The 22,922-nt window shown below is 33.8% G+C and overlaps 3 protein-coding genes across 3 annotated transcripts; all 3 read right to left on the bottom strand.

The window, feature by feature from the left end:
• Positions 1–392: 392 nt before the first annotated feature.
• LOC127104715 (uncharacterized) lies at positions 393–2,817 on the bottom strand. The gene is made up of 4 exons (XM_051041882.1): positions 2,288–2,817; positions 1,052–1,127; positions 739–846; positions 393–653 (listed from the first exon to the last, which is right to left on the bottom strand). Exons 1-4 carry the CDS (start codon positions 2,815–2,817, stop codon positions 393–395), a joined length of 975 nt encoding a protein of 324 aa, XP_050897839.1.
• Positions 2,818–3,920: 1,103 nt separating this feature from the next.
• On the bottom strand, positions 3,921–7,709 carry LOC127107546 (3-phosphoshikimate 1-carboxyvinyltransferase 2). Its single transcript, XM_051044834.1, has 8 exons — positions 7,046–7,709; positions 5,919–6,163; positions 5,599–5,752; positions 5,090–5,304; positions 4,894–5,011; positions 4,597–4,807; positions 4,449–4,510; positions 3,921–4,346 (listed from the first exon to the last, which is right to left on the bottom strand). Exons 1-8 carry the CDS (start codon positions 7,397–7,399, stop codon positions 4,128–4,130), a joined length of 1,578 nt encoding a protein of 525 aa, XP_050900791.1. The 5' UTR covers positions 7,400–7,709; the 3' UTR covers positions 3,921–4,127.
• Positions 7,710–16,909: 9,200 nt separating this feature from the next.
• LOC127107545 (transketolase, chloroplastic) lies at positions 16,910–20,594 on the bottom strand. The gene is made up of 7 exons (XM_051044833.1): positions 19,954–20,594; positions 19,410–19,500; positions 19,172–19,277; positions 18,784–19,066; positions 18,510–18,658; positions 18,265–18,418; positions 16,910–18,088 (listed from the first exon to the last, which is right to left on the bottom strand). Exons 1-7 carry the CDS (start codon positions 20,425–20,427, stop codon positions 17,129–17,131), a joined length of 2,217 nt encoding a protein of 738 aa, XP_050900790.1. The 5' UTR covers positions 20,428–20,594; the 3' UTR covers positions 16,910–17,128.
• Positions 20,595–22,922: the final 2,328 nt, after the last annotated feature.

The following is a 22,922-nucleotide window of genomic DNA, read 5'->3' as shown; positions in this document are numbered from 1 at the left end:
AAAGAATGCTGAAATGTCAGACATTTGCAAAATTATCAGTAAAAAAATAAGGTTTTCTGGAAAAAAAATTAAGAATTTCTGGATGGAAAGTAGTTACCAGATATTTTGGAAAAAAAATGGAAACAAAATAAACCTGCCAGATTTTTTGGAAAATCCGGTATACACCAAAATTTCTGGAAATTCGAAAAGCCCGATATGCAATAGTAAATTTTTTGAAAAATATTTTTTTTACTTTTTTAACAAAATTAAATGGATAAAACATATACATATAATGCAATATTGTTATAATATCATTACAAAACAAATTATATCGACTTCCTAACTACTTCCTAGGGCCTAATGCGTCCTACATATGTTGATTCTCATGCTCTTGCAACTTAACTACAGTTATGTTACCATCGGTCTATGACGGGAGACAAAGGACAATTGGATTTCAACTTCACCTGCACCCAATGATTGTTCTTATTAAAACCAATTTCAATCATTTCGTGTCTACTTGACGTGATGCACAATGCTATCACTAATAGGAAGAATGTGATGTTAAAATTCATGGAGAACGAGACCAATATAACACTGTATCTAGAAACAATAAGGTAACCCATATCTGGAATCTTCATCCACTTATCACGATCCTGCACACCAAATCTATCAATCTGCAATGCATTCCTAACTTCTAGCATCGTGTCATAGAAAAAATTGAAATATAGATGATGGTGTTGATAAACTTTAGTATCTAACTGCATCCGAGCCAAATGCCAAGACTCTTAGCCCCATCCAAGTAAAGTTGCAATATCCCGAAAAACCACAATTTCCATTGTCTCCCACATCAACAATGTCATCAATATACTGATGCAAGAAAACGGAAAACTGAGACAAATATTTTAGTTTTGAAGTAACGCTATCCGGTTGATTTTCCGTTGGTTTTGTACATGATCTCTTCGTACTCTGACTTCCCTACGAGCCCTTAGCATACTCCCACTTTGAAGGATCACGATGCGCATCACTCTCTTCACTTTTTTTACTCTTCTTATTTCCCTTCCTTGGCTTATACTTCACTGGTGGTGGACACATGAAAGTTGTGGATGGATGTGTTAGTTCTCGCACTTTCATCTTCATCGCCATATGTCCTACAATATCCAATGTACCAAAATACTTATTCAACTTTCACACTCTTCTTCTAAATCCAGTTGTGTCCCATTATCTTCTTCAGTCGCGCCATGCTCTTCAATAAATCTATTTTTCCAAAATACATGTATTTAGTCTAACATAATAGGATTTCCTTGTATTTGATACCCTGCAAGTTCACACGCATAAGGTAACTCATGTGTTGTTTTAATGAAGCAACCACATGTCGTTTTATCACAACCAATTAATGTTACCCTTTCTATCTCACTTCCAATGTGTTGTATACATTGTCTTGAAACAAAGTCGTGCAATCTGAAGTAAAATGAAGTGTTATATCGATGCTCAATGTTGCATACACTTTTCTGAAATGACATTTTAATTGAACCTAATTAAAACTTCAACATGGTGTTAACAACATCTCAACTTCTACATAAATCTTCTATACTTTATAGCATAGTTTTTAGTCTCTAATGAGCAGATTCAACCCTAAATAACATAAATAGAATAAAATGTCATTATTTGATAAACTAAATGTAACTATATTTATATTAACATCAATGTACTTGTTGGTTGTTGTGTTCCCTATAAGAGTGGCTCGATTAGTCCAAGCAATAACAAATCTTTCTTTATATGGTGTCAATCAAGTTTCATGCACATACTAACCAAATTTTGGAATATCACCGCATACAACTTCAAAATGTTTTAGGGGTACCACACAATCAGCCTCGGTATTTGAATATATGATGTTGTTCCACATATCCATAACATGTTCATGCATATGTGATTCGACATACTCCTTACACTTCATACTAATATTTTTGAAATATGAAACTCACACAACAAATGAGTTCAGTTTGGAAATACAACTTCAACAACATTCATCAACGCCAGTTTACGGTTAGTAACTAAAACATTTGGTAGCAACTTCTCAGAAGCGAACAACTTTTTTATCTTTTCAAGTGCCCACATGGATTTTTCTTCCATTTCATGTTTCAAATATGGAAAACCAACCGAAAATATCAACTTCGTGGATATAACACCAATAATCTCAAGTAGTGGTAGCTGCTACCTGTTTGTTTTGCACGTACATTAAATCATCAACAACCTCCAACAACTTCAGAAACAAATAAATTAAAATAGAACCATTTGGCCTAAGAAGTACCTGTTTGTTTTGTATGTGCAATAAAAAATCAACACAGGATGAAACACGTTCAACAACTTCACTGAATCAGGGTGCGTCCAAAAGATATCAGCAATAACATTGGAAAAGTCCATGTTTCTTGTCCAGTACATGTATTTATCTTCATGTATAAGACTCAGTAGATGTTGCATCTCATCCAACAAACCTCTCTTTCTCACATTGTAAGTTGACCTAGCCTTGTAGATCTTGGTAACACCCATTAGATTTTCTGGATATCTATCTTTCAAAGCGGCAACTATGTATCTGGGAGCCATATTGTATTTGGTCATGTCATTCACAAACTTCCGTTCATGATCTTTTAAACGATCTGGTGTGTCATTCTCATTTAAGTCCTTAGCTAGCATATGATTGTGAAACCCACACCTGACCGTAACCTTCCAGCCGCTTCCACTTGACACAAATCTCAGCATAAATGGACATTTTACTTTCATTGTATAACTCTCTACAACCACATCCTTCTTCTTGTAATTTCCTCCTCTCTCACAACTCATAATCAATTTATCTTTCCTCTCTCTCATCTCATTTGCGGTATTGAAACGAATATTAACAATAACAATACCATGTTGTTTTCCAACGGACTGCGTCCATGCCAAAACGTCATCCCTAGAGAGGGGAATATTACAACGTATACCTAATAAATTATCAATGTATGAGATATAAAAAATAGCGATTGCACAATTATGTAAAAAGTAAACATTTATGTAAAACATACCGCGTCAGTGGTGAAAACTGAGTAAAATTCACTTCGAAACCATCAGAAACAGGACAGCATTATTGAAGCATACTGAACTATCAAATTTTTTGATTTTTACAAAATATCCGGTATAGCAGACTTTCCAAAAAAATCTAGTATTCGAGACGTTTTTTTTCGAATTTTTCAAAATCTATGATAAAACCAACATAAAAAGCTTTTACATATTCCAGACTTTTCAAAAAATCTGGTAAAACTACAAAAGATTCCGAATTTTTCCCAAAAATACGGAAAAAAAATCATAGTATTTTCGATTTTTCAAAAAAAATCCGACAAAACTTCTAAAAAAATCAGAAGTAATGCATAAAAATTCCGAATATTTGCCAAAAATTCGATAAAACTTCAATAGATTTTCAGATATTTGAAACAATTCTAATAAAACATCGTACCGGATTTTTAAATGTCCAATAAAAATGCATAAGAACCCAACTTCATCAAATTTTCTGTATCAAATATTTTAAAACTACTTTATATTTTGTTTCAACCAGATTTCTCCCGAGAACATTTTTACTACATCATAAAAATTTGAAAGGTAAATTTATCATTATGAAAAAAATGTGGGGTGTCAAGTACAATTTGGAGGTGACAGAAGATTCCTCCAATATACAGCCCATAACTGTAGAAGCCCAAAAGGGAACAATATTTTATTCTTTCTGCTACTGTTATTGTTATTTGCACTCCCCCTCGTCCCTATATTTCTAAAAATCTAATGATAAGTGCCTTAAACTTATTTTAACCAAAATTAATTTTCGCCATTGTAAAATCAAATGCACACTAACTATCTCAAAGTGCTTATTCATAAGCACTTATTTCGATAAGCACTTACTATAAGCTGGAAATAAATTATTTATCCAATCAGACCCTAAGTCATTATTGATAATTAAGTTGCATTCATACAATAAAACCACTACCTCATTTCAACAACAATACAAATCATCTCAAATCCTCCTTACAAGGGAACATTCAGAAACAAAATCATCTCAATCAAAAATACTCACAACTTTGTGAGCATTTTACCTCTCTTGCCTACATAATAATGTACAAGAATGCTTAATGCTTTGTGAACCTCTCAAGGACTTGAAAGTAGTCAGGGAAGGTTTTCCTTGTGCAACCAGGATCCTTGATTGTGACCGGAACATCGCCGCAAGCAGCAAGAGAAAATGCCATAGCCATTCTATGATCGTCGTATGTGTCTATTGACGTGACATTCAGTTTCTCAGGTGGTGTTATCACGCAGTAATCGGGACCTTCTTCAACTGTTGCTCCTAGCTGAAATATCAAACAAGGTTAATAAATCAGTGATATGTGAAAAATCGGTGAGTTGGAAACTCTAAAGGAAGCATCTGCGGCGGCGTGAGATTTAAGATTTACCTTTCTGAGTTCTGTGCAGATTGCTATCATTCTTTCTGTCTCTTTAACTCTCCAACTTGCCACTGATAAATAGAGAAAATACCGAATAAATGAGTTTATGTGCGAAAAACAAGTTCGATAAATAGTTTGACAAACAGATAAACCGTACCGTCTCTAATAGCAGTGGGACCATTAGCAAATAGCGCAACAACAGCGAGTGTCATGGCAACATCTGGCATCTTGTTCATATTGACATCAATGCCTTGCAACACTTTCCGACCAGAAGAATCTCGTGGAGGCCCGGTAACTGTGACGCTGTTTTCTGTCCACGTAACTTTAGCCCCCATCTTCTCAAGAACTTCAGCAAATTTTACATCTCCCTTTAAAATAAAACGGCAGAGTTAAACAAAAACATTAAGATATAAAAAAAATTTAAACGGCTGCTGTATTTTCCGTGCGTAAATACCTGTAAACTGCTTGTCCCGCAGCCTATAACCGTGATAGTTCCACCAGTAACTGCTGCACCGGCTAGGAAGTAACTGGCGCTAGAAGCATCACCTTCAACGAAAGCATTTCCGGGAGACCTTGAAGGAAATAGCAGTTAATAACCTCATTGCATTAAGATATTAAAAATCACGTGTCTCGAAAGAATAGAAACTCACTTGTACTTTTGACCTCCGTGGACCAAAAATCTATCCCAATTATCACTGTGTTCGACAGAGACTCCAAAGCGCTCCATCAACTTTAAAGTCATTTCAACATACGGAACAGAAATCAGCTTATCAATAATCTCAATCTCAACGTCGCCAAGAGCCAACGGTGCTGCCATAAGCAAAGCAGTTAGGTACTGACTGCTAATAGATCCGGACAGTTTCACCTGCATACAAGACGGGATAACAAGATTAAAAGTGGAGGGGAGGATCCTTAAATAGAGTTTTACTCTACCAACAGCAAAGTTTATAAGGCACGAGAAATTGTGAAATTCGATTTGACTACACATTTCAAGACTTGGATAACTCTCGCATCATTTATCGTGGAATTTGGCGATGTGGGTATAGATATGTAAAAGTGGCAATAATAGCATTGTACCAATGGATGTGATATAAACACACAAGCATAGAGAGATTATTGATGCGACATCAAATCAAATGAAAACTAATGTGAGCCTTACCTTTCCCCCTGGAAGTCCTCCCTTCCCAATTATACGAACAGGTGGACAATTTGTGCCAAGAAAACAATCAACATCAGCACCAAGTTGCTTGAGACCGGAAACCAAATCTCCAATTGGTCTTTCTCTCATTCGGGGAACTCCATCAAGTATGTATCTGACATATATAGAACATGAAGTAGATTTATTTAAAGACTGAAACCAGAAATCATGCTAGAAGATAATGTCATGACCAAAGAAAGTAGTGAGATTTTTGCGGATAATATGTGTTGCTCATAAAACATGTTATACACTAGACTTTGACATGTTAAATAAAGACAAACCTTGTATTTCCACCTGCAGCAACCAAGGCTGCCGTCAAAGGACGCATTGCCGTACCGGCATTTCCAAGGAATAAATTAACTTCATCTTTAGATTCTCTACCGGTGGGAAACAATCCCCCACTACCTTCCACAACTGCTTGTTTGGTTGTTTTGTCGTCTTCCACTCGAAGTCCAAGGGTCTTCAATGCCTCGAGCATGTAATGAATATCCTCACTATCTAACAAGTTCTCTACAACAGTTGTTCCCTGAATACACATAGTAGAACAGTTTCTACTCAACACAACATCTATTAATGAATTAAAAGAGACAAAAAAATCCTACGTGCACTATGGATTTGGCTCCACTAAGTGCGGAGCCAAATTCCACAAAGTGTACTTTCCCCACATTTCCAAAAAAAAACACATGTTTCTAAAAAAAGTGTACTTTCAAACAACATATTTTGTTTGGATTATACTTTCAGATGACACAAACTGTGTGTTTTTCCCAGATATGTAGATCTTTCGTTGAGAAAATCCAAAACAATAATAACTATATGATTAGTCGGGTATCTAGCAGCTCGCAATCTATTCAAATCACTTCGGCTATGTTTAGATATCATAAAATGAGAGGATCGGAATGGAAAGGAGCATAGTGGAATGAAGTAGAATGGAGCAGAGCATAATGAAGTGGAATGGAACATAGCGGAATGAAGATTCCATTCCATCGTTTGGAAATTTTAGGACAAAACAAGGCAAGTTCTTCATTCCGCCCAAATCGAAGGGGAAGAAATATAGTGGTAAGTGATGGAATGGAATCCATGCCACTCCAATCCACTATGCTCCATCCGATTTTAAACTATACAAACAAACAATACAACACCACTTCATTCCATCCCATACGCGCCATCCGATTCCATCAATCCAAACAAAACCTAAGACACAGTTCTATTCCCATTTCTGATAATAAACCACTTTATGTCATCACTTTTTTCCATGGATATGAATGCAGCAGTTTCACTATCAAACTAAATTAAAAACACATAAAATCAAACTAAAACTCAAAATCAACAACACATCAAACTGCAGCTCCTAATCACAGAACCACAAAATGTATCAATAAGTAAATAACTTTAAAAAAATAAACTTCACCTCAGAGAGAGCAGCTAGAAGCAGAATCCGATTGGATAGAGACTTTGATCCAGGCAAAGTAATGGTACCAGAAATTTCACTAATCGGTTCCAGCACAATCTCCGGCGCCGTCGACGGCTTCTCCGCGGCGGCAACCGAAGCAGAAGCCTTCATCACAAAGGAATTCCCCCTACCCACATCACAATTTCCAACAAAGACTCCATTTTTATGCTTCAAGCTCCATGATTTTGAGGAGCCCCAAAGACCAGACTTCAACGAAACTGAATTTGCTGATTTGGGTTTGTGGGAAATAGAAGAATGGTGAAAATTTTGGGTACCTTGAACAAGATTGTTAATTCTACTCAACTGGGCCATTTCAATTTTACTTAAAGTTTCAAACTTTATTTGATTTTTCTGTAATTTGGTGTTTCAATGTAATGTTGTTCTCTCTACCCCTCTTTTGGTAGGGTTTTTGTGTTTGGGGGTTGGTGTAAGGTGTGGTGTGGTTGTTGGAATGAGATGAAAAAGGGTTTTTAGTTACCAACTAATACAATGCAATGCTCAAATTCTTAAAGAAAAATAAGTAGAGTGAAAAAGATGAAGTTTTGATTCATGAACTTCACCTACCAACAACGAAAATGGCTTCAAAATCAAATGTTTGGCTTTGGGTTATGTTTTGATGGACCTATTTTGGATTGGATTCATGCATTTTTTGGATTTTAAATTTTTGTTTAAGAATAAGTTAAATGAAATATTGAGTAAAAAATGGCTTAAATTAAATAAAATGAATATTTAAATATGAGTTTAATGAATATAAGGTGTAAATATCTCTTAATCATTTAAATCATTTTAAAATATCAATATAATTTGGCTGATTAGATTAGATGTGGTTAATTGAATTGGATGATACATCTCCTATTTTTTCATTAAAGATAAAGTTATTTTTTAAAATTAATTGTAAGAAAGAAATCGCATACCATAAACTATAAGTAGAAAATAAATAATATAAATTTTAATTTTAATAAATGATTCCATTTTAAGTATAATTTATATATTATTTATGTTAATTATTTGATTATATATTACTCTCTCTAATCTTATTTATAAAAAAAAATTGAATTTTTAGATTTATTGAATAATAATATATCTGATTCAGATTTAATTATTGATTATTTAATAAAATCTAAACATCAATTTTCTTTTATAATTTATTATAAAGTTTTATGTTATTATGTAAAAAGTTAATATAATAATAAATTATATAAAAAATTACACAAATTACATCATATTAATAATTTAAATATGTATATAATCCTCTTAAATATCTTAAATTTTATCTTTAATCCTATAAAATAATTATCATTTACACTTTTGATTCTATTACTAACATGTATCACTAATTTAATTGTTGAATAATAAGTTATTGTTTATTCAATTGTTAAGTTATAAAAATCGTTGCTAAATTATGAAAAAGAAAAAAATATGGATGAAAAATTTTAAAAAAATTATTTAAAAAAATATTTTTTGAGAGATTAAAAATAAAATTTAAAATAGTTGGAAGAAACATCAATATATTTTAAAAAAATAATAATCGTACAATCATAGCCTCCTCTGGTATAGTTTTTTCATAGTCTTATGCAATTCTGTTTTTGTTTCTTTAAGTAATTAAAATTGAAATATAGAGGGGTTGCATATCACAACACAACAACTACTAACGAATAGGTTGGTGAGTGAGAGGGGAATGGGGTTGGTGAGGGAGACACTATCTCATTCTCACCAACCATGTGGGACCCATTTATTAAATATTTATCAGTTTTAAACAAACAAAAAAAAATATTGAGGACAATTTCATTTAAACTTTTTGTAAGCAAAATATAGATTGCAATCCCAATACAAGAAAGATTGTTTGTAAAATAAAATCTGTTGTAGTTTATTCTACATTTGGATCGTACATTATCTATAGAAGGTTGAATTATATGACTTAAGTTTCGTATTTGAGATAAGAGGATCATTTATGATTTATAGGAGGTTGAATTATATGATTAAGTATCGTGTAAATATTTTTATTTTCATTTGTTTAATAAGGTCAAATTAAAAGCTTTTTTTATACCTAGGTCACCTTCTTCATTTTTCTTATAAATTTTGTCTTTTAACAAATTTTATTTTCTTCCAAACATCCTCCTCCAAAAAAAATTTCTTTGAATGTTAATTAAAAAATGCATTATCTTTTGAATGTTAATTAAAAAATATCTTGAAAAATGATAAAAAGAAGAGTGGAATTCTACTGAGAACTGAGTTGATAAGTGTGACTATATTTTTAATTCATAGATGTTTTTCTCTTCGAGATGCAACTCTTTTCTTCAAATTATCAATCACTAATAACCAAGTGGTCAACTTTCTTCGGTTGCCTTGAACCGGAAGGCTTAAAAACTTGAAAGGTATGAATTATATATTGCATAATAAAAAATATGATATTGCTAGAATAAAGTTTTCATTCTCATTCATTCTGTATAATTTAATTTTGAAGAAATTGATCATCAATCCTGATATTAACTTGAAACTTCTAAGAATCATTTTAAAACTTTATAGTTCCTATACCATACTATTACCCAATATTTCATCCGGTGAGAAACTTGAAAACTATCTAGATCCATTTGAGTTCATTTATAAACAAACAAGAACAAAATATGCGCCAACGAGTCTCCTTGGCTCAATCCCCGATCAACTTTAAATTCATTGGTGGAGATGTCATTTATAAGCACTGACATATGAATTTAAAAAATGTAAACCCTCGTTTATTTAAATCATTTACTCTCAAATCAATTATTTCCATCATACTATAATTTAGGCAATCTCAATCCACACAGTCATATGTCTTTTCGAAATTGACTATAAAAGATAGAAATTTATTCTGTACGTATTTTCCAAATCTATAATTTCGTTCATCACCACTATACCATCTAAGATATGCATGTTTGGTACAAAAGTTGTTTTCCAGCATTAAATTAACTTTCTTAACACCTTTTTAATTCTTGATGCCAAATTTTTTGCCATGATCTAGTAAATATAGTCAATGAGTCAAATTGGTGTATAATCAGTACAATATATGATATTTTGGTAACATTAATAATTGATAATTTGGTACTGTAAGACAAAATATCAATTGAAATATTTTCTACCACTACTTAATATCATATTATTTATATTATTTATATGTTATATAATGGTGTGGTGCAGAATAAAAGAAGAAGAAGAGATAAGAATGAAAAGAGAATGAGAAGAAGAGATATCATAAAAGAAAGAAATAAAATAGGGGGAAAGAGGAAGAGAAAGAGAGAAAGAGAAAGATAAGAACTTGGGAGGAGGAGGAGAAGAAAAGCCCATGGATATTTCCATCATCATCACCATCATATCATCATCATCATCATCAACTTCACTTCATATTCTACATCATTCTCTCCATAGAAAGTGAGTTCCTAGATAGTGTTAGCAATTAGGGAGAATTTCATAGGAATGGGGTTAGGGTTTATGCGTGTTTTATAAAATAATGAAATTATTGCTAATACTTAATAAATTGATTGTTGTTTATACTTCTATATGTTATCTCATGATCTTTACATGTTATTTGGTGTTTTTCCCTATTCAAATATGCCCTGGTAGTGTCCTGATACTATGATGTTCGCTACCAGTTCGCTAAGTGAAGTCAGGGGAAGTCTGCTACTAATTTGGTTCGCTAGGAGTTCACTCAGCGAAGTCTGATCGTTGGGAGTTCACTGTAGCTCGCTAAGAAAACTTGACAGCATTGAAAAAAATGCTTTGATTCTCGTTTTCACCATAACTCGAGAACCGTAACTTAGAATGAGATGCGGTCAGAGAAGTGAACGCAGAGTCTGGGAGCAGTGAAAACCTTGTAATATGGCTATTATAACGGAATGCATTTAGGATAAAGACATAATGGGATCATAATGTTTTGTTGAAGCTAAGACAAAAGTGTGTAGTTGATGATTGTTCACATACGAAGATTTCTAGAGTATGAAGTGAAGTGGGGGAAAGTTAAACCTCGGCATTAAGAGAAGCATGTCATAGTAACATCCTGGTCGCAAATATGTGCAATTGGTTATCTTGTGTTGGGTTAAGTGGTGGAATATCACACTCTTTGTTTCGAGCAGTAAGTCTTGTATTTTGAGAAGTTTGAGTATGTGGCAAGCAATGAAAGACAAACCAAGATTGAGTATGTGACTAAATGTGAATCATGGAGTGGACTATACCGGATGGTCTTGCAGGTAGATGATAAAATTTATCGGTTATGAGTTGTTCAGGTAAGTGGCTTATGTGTGGTGAAATGTTCAATGGATATTAGTTTGGAAGAGAATCCAAGTCAATTAGTATGTGGTAATGTCAAGGTTCACCTTGAGTGCCTATTATTTGTTTGACAAGAGTAGGATTGGCTTATTGGAAGTACGATTGATGTTCATCTTCCAAAGTAGTGTTTGGATTGGTTGATGACGGAGTATGATGTTCATACCTTGTCGGGAATAAGTATATCCCAAGTCTCATTGATGTATCTTTATGGATGTGTGGGGTTAAGAATGGAGTTGCAAGTTATTGCAAGTCAAGTTGATAGTTTTGAAATTGGAATTTTTGAAGTGTATTGTGTAACTGATCAGTGTGAGTAAGTCTTATGAGTGTCACTATTATAACTATGGAGAACTATAAGGAGCAAAGTTGGAAGAGACTTACCGAGTGGTGTTCTTAAGGAGGCCAGTTATGTATTTTGCATACGTGTTAGTAAGGTGTAAAGTGGTAACGAATGTGTTAAATGATACTCTACCTTATTGGAATGATTTATGAGTTATACTTCCAGAAAGGAGCGGGAATAAGATATTCCTGAAGTTAAACATGTAACTCATACTGTATATGATAAAGAACACGAGCTAGAATTACGGGAGATGAAGCAGGATGTTTGAGATGAATGATTTTGGATGGGAAGTGCAATATTATCTCCAAATGTGTGACAGTGTTGTGTGACTCTGTGAGTAGTATAGAAACTCGTGGTTACATCCTAGATTGCTTAAAGTTCCTCGAAAGTGTTGCCTCGTAGATGACTTGAAATTTCTTATTGGTACTATTTCTCAAATTGGTTAGAATTCCGTGTCAGCAGAAACCGTGACTGGGTCAGAACTCTATAAAGGACTTAGGATGGATTGTGACCCATGTGTATCTATATCTTGACAGGTATTGGTTCTAATTCTCCATCATTTATCTCCCAGAGAAGTGTTCTACCGGTATATGACAGTAAGGTTATAGTATTGTTTTGAGTTGTGGGCACTTTGGAGGATAAGTATGAGTTTCTATGAAGGTTGTTAGCTAACCAATAGTGTCTAGGAATCCCAGGTGTTCCACACTATTTGAATCAGAGTAGCATAATGGAAGATGATGAATGGAAAAGTTTATAAAGTTAATGGAGGATCAGATAGATAGCTAATCGTATGAATGAAAGTGAGACAACCTCGTGCCAAGTGTGTATCTTATTGGAATAGTACGAGATAAGTGAAGTATTATGGTGTGAGCTCGTAACGTATTATACCAAGTTAAGTGAAATTGATAAGGATATCAAATGATGGATTATAAAGTTTGTCTTAATTGCAGAAGGAATTATGAGAGAAGAGTAGTCGATATAGTGTGTAGTCAAGGAATCAATAAGTTATCTTATGAAGATTTAATGAGTATTGGTTGTTCGATAAGAATAAGGTGTCGTGGTTATTCTTTGTATGACTTAGTACGAGAAAGGAAGTCGTGGTTTCCGGAGGAAGTTGTGACCAAGTGATTCAGAGTGGTATGTCAGATGAATTAAGCATGAGCAAGGTTAGAAATTAATCAAATATTCGAATGAGAATATGGTTAAGGCTAGGAAGTTTCGAGAGTTTGTGAAAGAATGAAATTTTCCAGTGAAGACAAGTTGGAAGATGGAGTATGTCAGAGGATTGAACTAAAGAAAAGTCAAGTGTTGACCTGGGACGGTGATGCAAGAAGTGTTTATTTTGTTGAGTGGAGGAAATTCGGGGACAAATTTCAATTTAAGGGGGGAAGAGTTTAATATCTCATATTCTCTTAAATATTCAATTAGTTGTTAGTTGAGACCAATTGAGTTCCTATATACTCTATCTCTTGTCAGTTGGGACACTTTGAGCTCCTATGTGCTCTAAATGTTGTCAGTTGGGATCAATAGAGTAACCAATAGACTCAGAAGAGGTTAATTATTGTTAAAATTGATTGATCTTTATTAATAACTACAAGATAGGATATTTTGATAATATTAATAATTGTTCAATTGGTATTGAAAGACAAAATATTAATTGAGATTTTTTCTTTCACTACTTAATATTATATTATATATATTATTTATATGTTATATAATGGTGTGGTGTAGAATAAAAGAAGAAGAAGAGATAAGAATGAAAAGAGAATGAGAAGAAGAGATATCAGAAAAGAAAGAAAGAAAATAGGGAAAAAGAAGAAGAGAAAGAGAGAAAGAGAAAGATAAGAACTTGGGAGGAGAAGAAGAAAATACCATGGAGATTTCGATCATCATCACCACCATATCATCATCTTCATCATCGTCATCACCAACTTCACTTTATATTCTACATCATTCTCTCCATAGAAAGTGAGTTCCTAGAGATTGTTAGTAATTGGGGAGAATTTCATGGGAATGGGGTTAGGATTTATGTCTGTTTTCTAAATCATAAAATTATTGTTAATACTTGATAAACTGGTTGGTGTTTATGCTTCTATATGTTATCACATGATCTTTACATGTTATTTGATGTTTTCCCTATCCAAATATGCCATGGTAGTGTCCTGATATTATCATATTCGCTACCAGTTCGCTACATTTCGCTAAGCGAAGTCAGGGGAAGTATGCTACTAACAACATTGAAGTTCTCTAGGAGTTCGCTCAGCGAAGTCTGTTCGCTGGGAGTTTGCTATAGCTCGCTAAGAGAACTTGACAGCATTGAAAAAAATATTTTAGTTCTCGTTTTCACCATAACTCGAGAACCGTAACTCGGAATGAGACGCTGTCGGATGCATTGGAAAGCTATTTCAATGTTTTATTATATGGTGAAGTAAAAAATGTTTTATTCTAATGATTGAGAGGATAATGATGATAAACTATTATGTATGATATGATGAATTGATTTAATGCCTCATTTCCCTGTTTCCACTATAAAACGAGAATGGTAGCCTCAATTGATACGAGGGCGAATGTGTTAGGAAGCTAACATAGAGAATTATGATATAGAGAGATGTAATTATGAGTTACTCCACCGAATCTTTCCCTTTAAGCCTGGTGAACCCCCACCATAGGATGATCGGACGAAAGTTATTATTAGACTTGGAAGTGGAATAAGTTAGAATGAGGCGGGTTTTGTGATAACCTTGATGATGGTTTGTAATGTGTTATGTTACCAGGTGTGCCTTGTGTAGGTTATGAATTATATCATGATGCATGCTTAGATTGTGAATTATTGTTGTGTGGTTTGTGTAATAACATGATTAAAACCTTATGAAAATGAGTGAAAAAATTTAGGAGCATAACTAAGTGAATGAACTAGTAAGATAATCTAGGTTATGGAAATAAGTTATGTCGCGATGCTTGGATGAAAAGGTACCTCGGTGTGTGACGTGGACAAGTAGTCGCTAGAATTATATCTTAGTCACGAACTAATATGATTTGTATGGAACATGAGTAGATGCTAGGAACTGGTGAGTAAGATCACCTAGTGATTGGCGAGTACAATCACATTACGTTTGATGAACTAGCCATGTATTCAGAAACAACCCACATTGTTGCTTCCGTCCCAAATTTTGATGCTTATGGGAAGTAAGATTTGGGATATGTGCATTAATGCTTCTCTCAACCAAATGGGTTAGAATCCCATAGTGCAACCAAATGGGTTAGTCCCATAGTGGACCTTAAAGTGGGTTAGAGTCTCATACGAAGAATAAGGCTCGAAATGGGTGTTGAGTCCCATAGGGAGCCACAATTCTTAGATTGGGTATAAGTCCCATGAAATAATTTGAAATCCACAAGAGAGTCGATGCATCATACAAGGATATGTGACCCGTGTCGAGAATCCTAGACGTAGGGTTGGTCGGGGGAAGATGCTTTGATACGGTTTCCGAATAATGATTTATTTGAGTTGGTGAACTCAAGTGTACATGTTTCCATACAATGCGATAATCCCTAGTTGCTTACGTTTTTATCCTCTTTGAAGACTTGAGTTAGGAAATCAATTAGAAACCTTGTAGAGCTTAGTCAACCCATAAGATAGAGGAACTCATTGAGATTATCATCTCACCCCATTATTGTTGTTACTTTTCAGGTGTTATTTGTAGGTTATATGCAAGAGAAGTTGTCTATTAATGTTTCAAAGAATGTTGATCATTGTGATCTTCCGCTGTGGATGGTGTACAATGAATAAATAGATTGCATATAGATCTTAATTTTTATTTTTAGGCAATATTGTATAACATGTGTCGTAGATGTTTCTTTTAGTTTGGACATGTATATATAATTATGTCGTTAGGCATTTGTGTTATATCAGTATCAAAAATTAATACTTGTACGATATTATTCTAGATATATATTATATGGGTTATTACATTCATTTGGGTCGGAACTTTGGTTCTCCCTAGCAAATTCAAATCACTTTTTTAATTTCTTTTCTAAATTGTAGTTCTAATGCCATAGAGTCTTCACGATCCAAGTGGCTAAAATACACTACATCTTGTATTGGTCTCTTAAATTGGCATCCTTTAAGTATATTCTAAAAAATGGACTATAATATTGTAAAAGACTCTTTTGAATTATAGAATTTAAAACCCTTCTGAGAGATGTCACTCAGATTTGAATTCTATAATTTTGGGGGGAATTTTGCATGTTTTTGATTATATCATTCTAAACGTGTTAAATAATTTATTTGATTCAATTGTGCAGTTTAAATCATTTGCAATTCACGCATTAGAGAAAAAATGAACATGTCTTACTCACACCTAAATAAGAATAAACTTTAACCTAGTTGTAGTTTACAATAAAAGGTCTTCTCCCAATTTGTACAGGATTAATGTCGCTGTTACACCGTCAGATCTGAAGGATCAAAATAAATTGTGATCACAGCCACCACGACATAAAAAGGGTGTTCATTGTTAAGTATTCTTCTTTCTCAATTGATGGTCATGAACATGTTTAATTCGCTAACATGTAATTTCAAAACAACAATGATATAAGAATCATGTTCTCAGGACTTGACCATTGTTGCTCAAGGTCTTTCTAGTCAGATTTTGTCTGATTAGATATGTTGTTGATTGCTCAAGGTCTTTCTAGTCAGATTTTGTCTGATTAGATATGTTGTTGATGTTATTTGTTCGAGTCTTATTGAATCATGAGTATATTTTAAATCATATAACTAATTATCATTAATAAAATCATTTTAGTAAATATTATTATTTTATCATTAAAATCAACACAATTAATCGTGAAAATCTAAAATAAATGAAAAACACTTTTGAGAGACACAAGGATTAACTAAAATGCATAAAACGTGTCTTGGAAATTCAACTCTCACGTCATAATTTTTAAAAACTTTTTAAACTTAATTTCCAATATGTAGATATCTGCATTCCAAAATTTAATTTATAAACCGTATTTTCTTTTTCAAACTTTCAAGGACAAATGTACATAGTACATTCTGATTGCTAATCCCCAAATACAACTAAAATATTGCACAATATTCATAAAATTTGTAACTATTTTCTCTCTTTTTTTTTTCAAATAACCTGTGGTGGCTGAAGTTCAGCTTTTAAAAATAGCATAACAGAACATTAGTGAACATCATTGAATTATTTATAACAATGTCGCAATACAAAACTCAATTGATCAAAAAAAAAGTTTACAAGTTCATAAAATTTTATTAGTGAACTCTTCTTCACAATCCTAATCAAAGTAACCTAACCTTTTTCTTATTCAAGCAAACAACACAATGCTATTGAAAAAAAAATGAAAGAGAAAGTTCTTAAATGAGCAAAAACTAATTATCACTTCTAAATAAGCTCTTTTGCTGCAGCAATAACAGCTTCCTTAGTGATACCAAACTCTTTGTATATTCTTCCTGCAGGAGCACTGGCTCCGAATCGGTCGATCCCGATTGCTTTTCCTTTGCTTCCAACTATTTTCTCCCACCCGAATGTTGTTCCGGCTTCAATGCTAACCCTAGCCGTAACAGCCGCAGGGAGAACACTCTCCTTGTAAGCATTGGATTGCTCCGCGAAAAGTTCCCAAGATACAAAGGAAACAACTCTGACCGTCTTTCCTTCCTTTCTTAGATCCTCGCCAGCTTTGTAAGCAATTTCCAATTCAGAACCGGTTCCGATCAAAATGAGATCAGGTTTGTTTCCTGTTGAGTTGTCTGAGACGATGTATCCACCCTTTTCGACTCCTTCGATGGAAGTTCCGAGAAGGTTGGGCAGTTTTTGTCTAGAAAGGGCGAGAATAGATGGTCTCTTCCGATTGAGCACCGCGACTCTGTATGCTCCAGCTGTTTCGTTACCGTCGGCGGGACGAAGCATCAAGATATTTGGCATTGCCCGGAAACTTGCAAGATGCTCTATAGGCTGATGGGTTGGACCGTCCTCTCCGAGTCCTATTGAGTCATGAGTCATGACATATATAACACCGGCTTCGGATAGGGCAGAAAGCCTTATGGCACCACGCATGTAGTCGGTGAAAACAAAGAAGGTTGCACAATATGGAATCAGTCCAGGGCTGTGAAGAGCAACGCCGTTACAGATTGCGCCCATTCCATGTTCTCTAACACCGAATCTAATGTTACGCTCTGCTGGAGAATCGCTTTGGAAGTTTCCAGACGCTTTCAACAAGGTCATATTGGAAGAAGCTAGATCTGCACTGCCACCGAGCAGACCGGGAAGAACCTTTGCTAGGGCATTAAGGTTTTGCTGGGATAGATTTCGGGTCGCATCGGCTGGGATCTCTGGAGTGTAGGTCTGAAATCAAATTGAATCGTTATTCCAGAAATAAATCCTTAGAAGTCAAGTTTTGTGATTGTACATAATATTTTGAAGCCCTTATAGATCACGTATGACATTCATTAACTTAGATTCGTGATCGAACCAACAAAAAAAGCAATTATGAACAACTTAAAACTTTGGAATTAACTCACCGGAAGTGCTTTCTCCCAACCAGCAGGTAAATCACCAGTGATGATCGATTTCAATACTTCAGCTTCCTCCTTGTACTTCTTTTCGTATTCAGCAAACTTGGCATTCCACTCAGATTCAACTGCAGCACCCTTGGGAATGTGGCGACTCCAATGTCTGCAAACAAAAAAGCAATTCTTATTAAGTATCATATTTGTCGCAAAAGTGTGGCGGAAAACGGAGATATCAATAGCTACATCATCCATACTTTTTGACATCCTCGGGCACGTGGAAAGGCTCATATGGCCATCCGAGATTGTTTCTTGTGGCGTCAACTTCTTTGGCACCAAGTGCACTTCCATGCACGCTGTAGGAGTTGGATTTATTCGGAGAACCATAACCTATGGTTGTCGTGAACTGTGAAATTGATGAACATCGGTAAATACCAACAGACAGCAATTAATTAAATTGATAGACACAAAACTCGTTACTTGAATTGATTTTCATATTCTATAGTTTCATTTTCTAAACCTATAACTAACCTTAATCAATGTAGGTCTGTCTGTGACAGCTTTTGCTTCCTTAATGGCAGCACGAATTTCATCATATCCGGTGTTTCCATTCTTTACCCAAATAACATGCCACCCGAGTGCTTCGAAACGTTTGTCAACACTCTCGGTGAACGCGATTTCCGTGTCACCATCAATAGAAATGTGATTGTCATCATAAAAGGCTATTAACTTCCCCAATCCCCAGTGTCCTGCAAGCGAGCAAGCTTCATTTGCAATTCCCTCCATTTGACAACCATCACCCAATATACAATACCTATAGAAAACAAGTACCGTAAGCAAAAAGAAGCACACAAGTAAGGCTATCAGGATAGAGAAGATGAAAATGAGAAACACGGGATTTGGGATTTAGTCATCTTACGTGTAATGATCAATAATCTCATTGTCGGGCTTGTTAAATCTGGCAGCTAAGTGCTTCTCTGCGAGGGCTAAACCAACGGCATTTGCAATACCCTGACCAAGGGGACCTGTAAAATTTTCAACCAAAGATGAAATAAACAAACAAAAGCGACAACAACAACAACAACCAAATCAACTAAACGAAATTACAATGCCGTATCATGAAATAAACAAAATACAAACTTCAAGTCATAACCAACCTGTTGTAACTTCAATTCCAGGAGTCTCGAAATTCTCAGGGTGTCCAGGAGTTCGGCTCTCCCATTGACGAAACTCCTTCAAATCCTCTTCCTAAAAATCAAACCCAAACATAATAACAACACTTGAGTCTATAATCAACAAGTCCAAAAAGCAAATCAATACATGCCAATTTCCCATAAATCAAAGATAGATAAAAACAATGAAATCCTAACAACACCCTTAGGCCATGTTTGGATTGATCAAATGTGATTGAATAGGGTGAAATTTAATGGAACGGAATAAGGTCCACACACACTAAAACAACACAATCACAAGTCACAAAAGGCTAATATTGCAAAACTGTTTAATCACAAGTCACAATCACAACGCCAAAACAAAAACTTATTTTCAAAATTGCGATAGTTACTAGATCTATATATACAAATAAGCACACCAGATCACAGCATACCAATTCAACTAAAATAACAAAATTCACAAACCCATATAAAAAAATCAAAACTTTGAAAAAACCGACCCGACCCAGATAGTTTTTTTTTGGATTACCTTAACACTGTCGTATCCAGCAAGATGAAGCAAAGCGTACTGAAGCATACAGCCATGACCAGCAGACAAAACAAACCGATCACGGTTAAACCAAAACGGGTTTTTCGGGTTATACCTCATAACCTCATCGTAAAGCACATGACCCATTGGAGCACAACCCATGGGTAAACCCGGGTGACCCGAATTAGCCTTTTCGACAGAATCAACCGCTAGAAACCGGATCGTGTTGACTGATTTCTCAACGAGTGATGATTCCGCGGTTGGATTCTCGGTGGCTAGTGTCGAAGCGGCGGAGGCTCTGATTGCGGTGCGATGGAGGTGGGTTTGGGATTGGGAGAGGGAGAGACAGGTGGGGGTTGGTGAGCGGATGAGGGAGATGGTGGAAGGGAGGGGAGAGAGACGGGTTGTGGTGGTGGAAGTGGAGGTGAGATGGGGGGTGGTGAGAGAGAGGGAGGAAGTGGAAGATGAAGCCATGGTTGTTGGTGTGGGAGTGAGGAGAGAGAGAGTGAGGAGAGAGAGTGAGAGAGAGAGAAGATGAATGTGAAAATGGGTTTGATGAGATCATTTGATTATGTAGAGAGAGAAGAAGGAGGAGGTTGTTGAGGTTGTCGCCCATAGAGACCGGTGCAATGTACGTACATAGGGAGGGAGAGAGAGAGAGGAGAATATTAATTTATTTATTTTCTTTTAAAAATGACAACTTTTATATTTTAATAATCACCACCATTGCATTTTGTTATTACTTTCTCAATATCTTTGACATGTTAGGTTTTAACCAAATCACTAGTTGATATAGGCATATTCCATCAACATCATGGAGTCTCTTAACTCTAAATTGAAACCATTAATTGGATTCGCTCTTGATTCTTAAGGGTCGAAACTCTCCACTTAGGATGGTCTAGAAAATATGTCTCACTCAAGAAGGGGGAATGTTTGACCTTAAAAAATGTACTATAAGTTCTCAAATTAAGAAACTCACCACTTAAGACTAACATTTAATTGAGTATTATGTTTGACGAATCAATCATCACATTCAATTCCTTTGCCGTAATCAATCTCTCTCATCGCATGTTTTATAGGCACAAAGATGTCAATTGATGATAATTATTGTCTTTCTTTCGGGATAATATAGAGCTCAATCAGAAGATTTGACGCATGATCATGATATCTACCGAAGTCATGCATGATCACAATATCTACCGAAGTCATGCATTCATTCACCATATTTATTGCGGATAAGATCTCCAATAGCAGTAGAACCCAAATTGCTGAAGTCAATTGAATATTGAGATCACTTATTCCTATTTTCATATTGTATTTTGACATAATAGAACAATAAATTAAAACGGGACTCATATGTCACTTCATATTGAGTCACATATCTTATAAGCACAAATCTAGCAAAGAATAATAGATGTTAATGGTAAGTATTGTCTCGATCAAAAACTTATTTAAAATCAAACTCAAACTAAAGCTCTTTGGAGATAGTATAGAGCTCAACCAAAAGATTTGAAGACCATGATATCTAGAGAAACAATGCATCCACTCATCATAATTATTGCGGATAAGATCTCCAAAAGAAATATGACTCAAATTATCGAAGTCGATTGAATATTGAGCACTTATTTTTACTTCCATATTGTATTTAGGGTCATGTTAATTAGTGTTCGGTAGCAATGATTAAGAATTCTAAATAAAGAAAATATGTTATGTTCACTTCATTGAACACACACAATATTCTTTAAAAAAGTTAATTATTTTTATTTTCAATGCATTAAATACACATGTATTTAAAAAATATATTTTTTTTAATCTCTTAAATAATGTTTAACTTATCATGTTAATGTCTTAACCAGACAATAAATTAAAACATGACTTATAAGCCACTTTATATTGAGAAAAACTAATTACCTCTCGGTCTTAAAATAAATGTCGAATTTATAAAAATTATGTCCTAAATTAAGTGTTACTTATAGTTTACAATGTAATTTTAGTTTTTATCTTTCAATTATATCCTTCAATTAATATTTTAATTTATTCTTTCACTCACTTTGCATTAATGATAATAAAGATACACCAATAGTAAATAAGGATAAATTAATAAAATTCTCTCATTTATCATATTTTTTAAATATCTATGAAACTTTTTTTCTAATCTTTATTAAGTTATTATAAGTACAAAAAATTAAAATCAATGAAACTATTAATCTTTTTTTTAAGTTTTGACATCTTTATTAAAAATAGTGAGATACTAAATGCAATCGCATTAGAGACAAATATTATAACGAGATAAATATAATTTTAGAATAATAAATGTATATTAAAAATTGTGATTTTTTATATTAAAAAATAAAAAAAATGGATGGTGCACTGATAGTGTAAATTATTTTTATATTGTTAACTAATGACAATCATGTATTCCGTCAAATCAATATGTAAATTTTAAATTACTTATATAATTTAGCACTTTAAAATATTTTGATTGAATGTATTTATAATAAAGATCGGAGATTGACTAGTAAATTTATATTCGAGTAATATAAAAACTTGTTTGGTGTGCATATTTAGAAATAGGACATGTTTTATATCATGTTTGTAAATTCTTATTTTATATTTGAGTCCAATTAAAAAATAGCAAAATATGATAACTACATAAGTGATTCTATCGTTATTAAATATAATTTAAAATATAAAAATTAAAATTAAAGAAATAAAAAATTAATAATTAATTAAATTAATTAAATTGAAATATTGAAAATACAATTAAAATTAAAATTAAAATTATCAAAAGAATTATATTAAACTTGTTTTTTTAAAATTAAATATGACTTTCAAGTTTATTGAATAACTAATGTAAAGAATAAAGTTACTTTAATTACTTATTTAACTTTTACAACTTGAATTCTTTAATCAAAATACTCCATAATTACTTGACAAAAAAACTCCATAATTATGCTATTGTAACTTAT

The sequence above is a fragment of the Lathyrus oleraceus genome, chromosome 7, assembly GCF_024323335.1.
Source record: "Lathyrus oleraceus cultivar Zhongwan6 chromosome 7, CAAS_Psat_ZW6_1.0, whole genome shotgun sequence".
NCBI lineage: Eukaryota > Viridiplantae > Streptophyta > Magnoliopsida > Fabales > Fabaceae > Lathyrus > Lathyrus oleraceus.
Note: the sequence above shows the minus strand (reverse complement) of the source record. Positions and strands in the feature narration are given on the sequence as shown.

Bases quoted from the DNA above. Each gene is read 5' to 3' on its own strand.
- LOC127104715 (XM_051041882.1), bottom strand. From the start codon at position 2,817: ATGAGTTGTGAGAGAGGAGGAAATTACAAGAAGAAGGATGTGGTTGTA. The intron at 1,128-2,287 runs GTACTTCTTAGG...TGGATATTGTAG, and splicing joins TGCACATACAAAACAAACAG to GACATATGGCGATGAAGATG. The intron at 654-738 runs GTTAGATACTAA...AATGCATTGCAG, and splicing joins TGGCATTTGGCTCGGATGCA to ATTGATAGATTTGGTGTGCA.
- LOC127107546 (XM_051044834.1), bottom strand. From the start codon at position 7,399: ATGGCCCAGTTGAGTAGAATTAACAATCTTGTTCAAGGTACCCAAAAT. The intron at 5,753-5,918 runs GTTTGTCTTTAT...TATATATGTCAG, and splicing joins GCTGCAGGTGGAAATACAAG to ATACATACTTGATGGAGTTC. The intron at 4,347-4,448 runs GTAAATCTTAAA...TTGATATTTCAG, and splicing joins TCTGCACAGAACTCAGAAAG to CTAGGAGCAACAGTTGAAGA.
- LOC127107545 (XM_051044833.1), bottom strand. From the start codon at position 20,427: ATGGCTTCATCTTCCACTTCCTCCCTCTCTCTCACCACCCCCCATCTC. The intron at 19,501-19,953 runs GTAATCCAAAAA...TTTGATTTTTAG, and splicing joins CTGGATACGACAGTGTTAAG to GAAGAGGATTTGAAGGAGTT. The intron at 18,419-18,509 runs GTATGGATGATG...TTTTGTTTGCAG, and splicing joins GTGCCCGAGGATGTCAAAAA to ACATTGGAGTCGCCACATTC.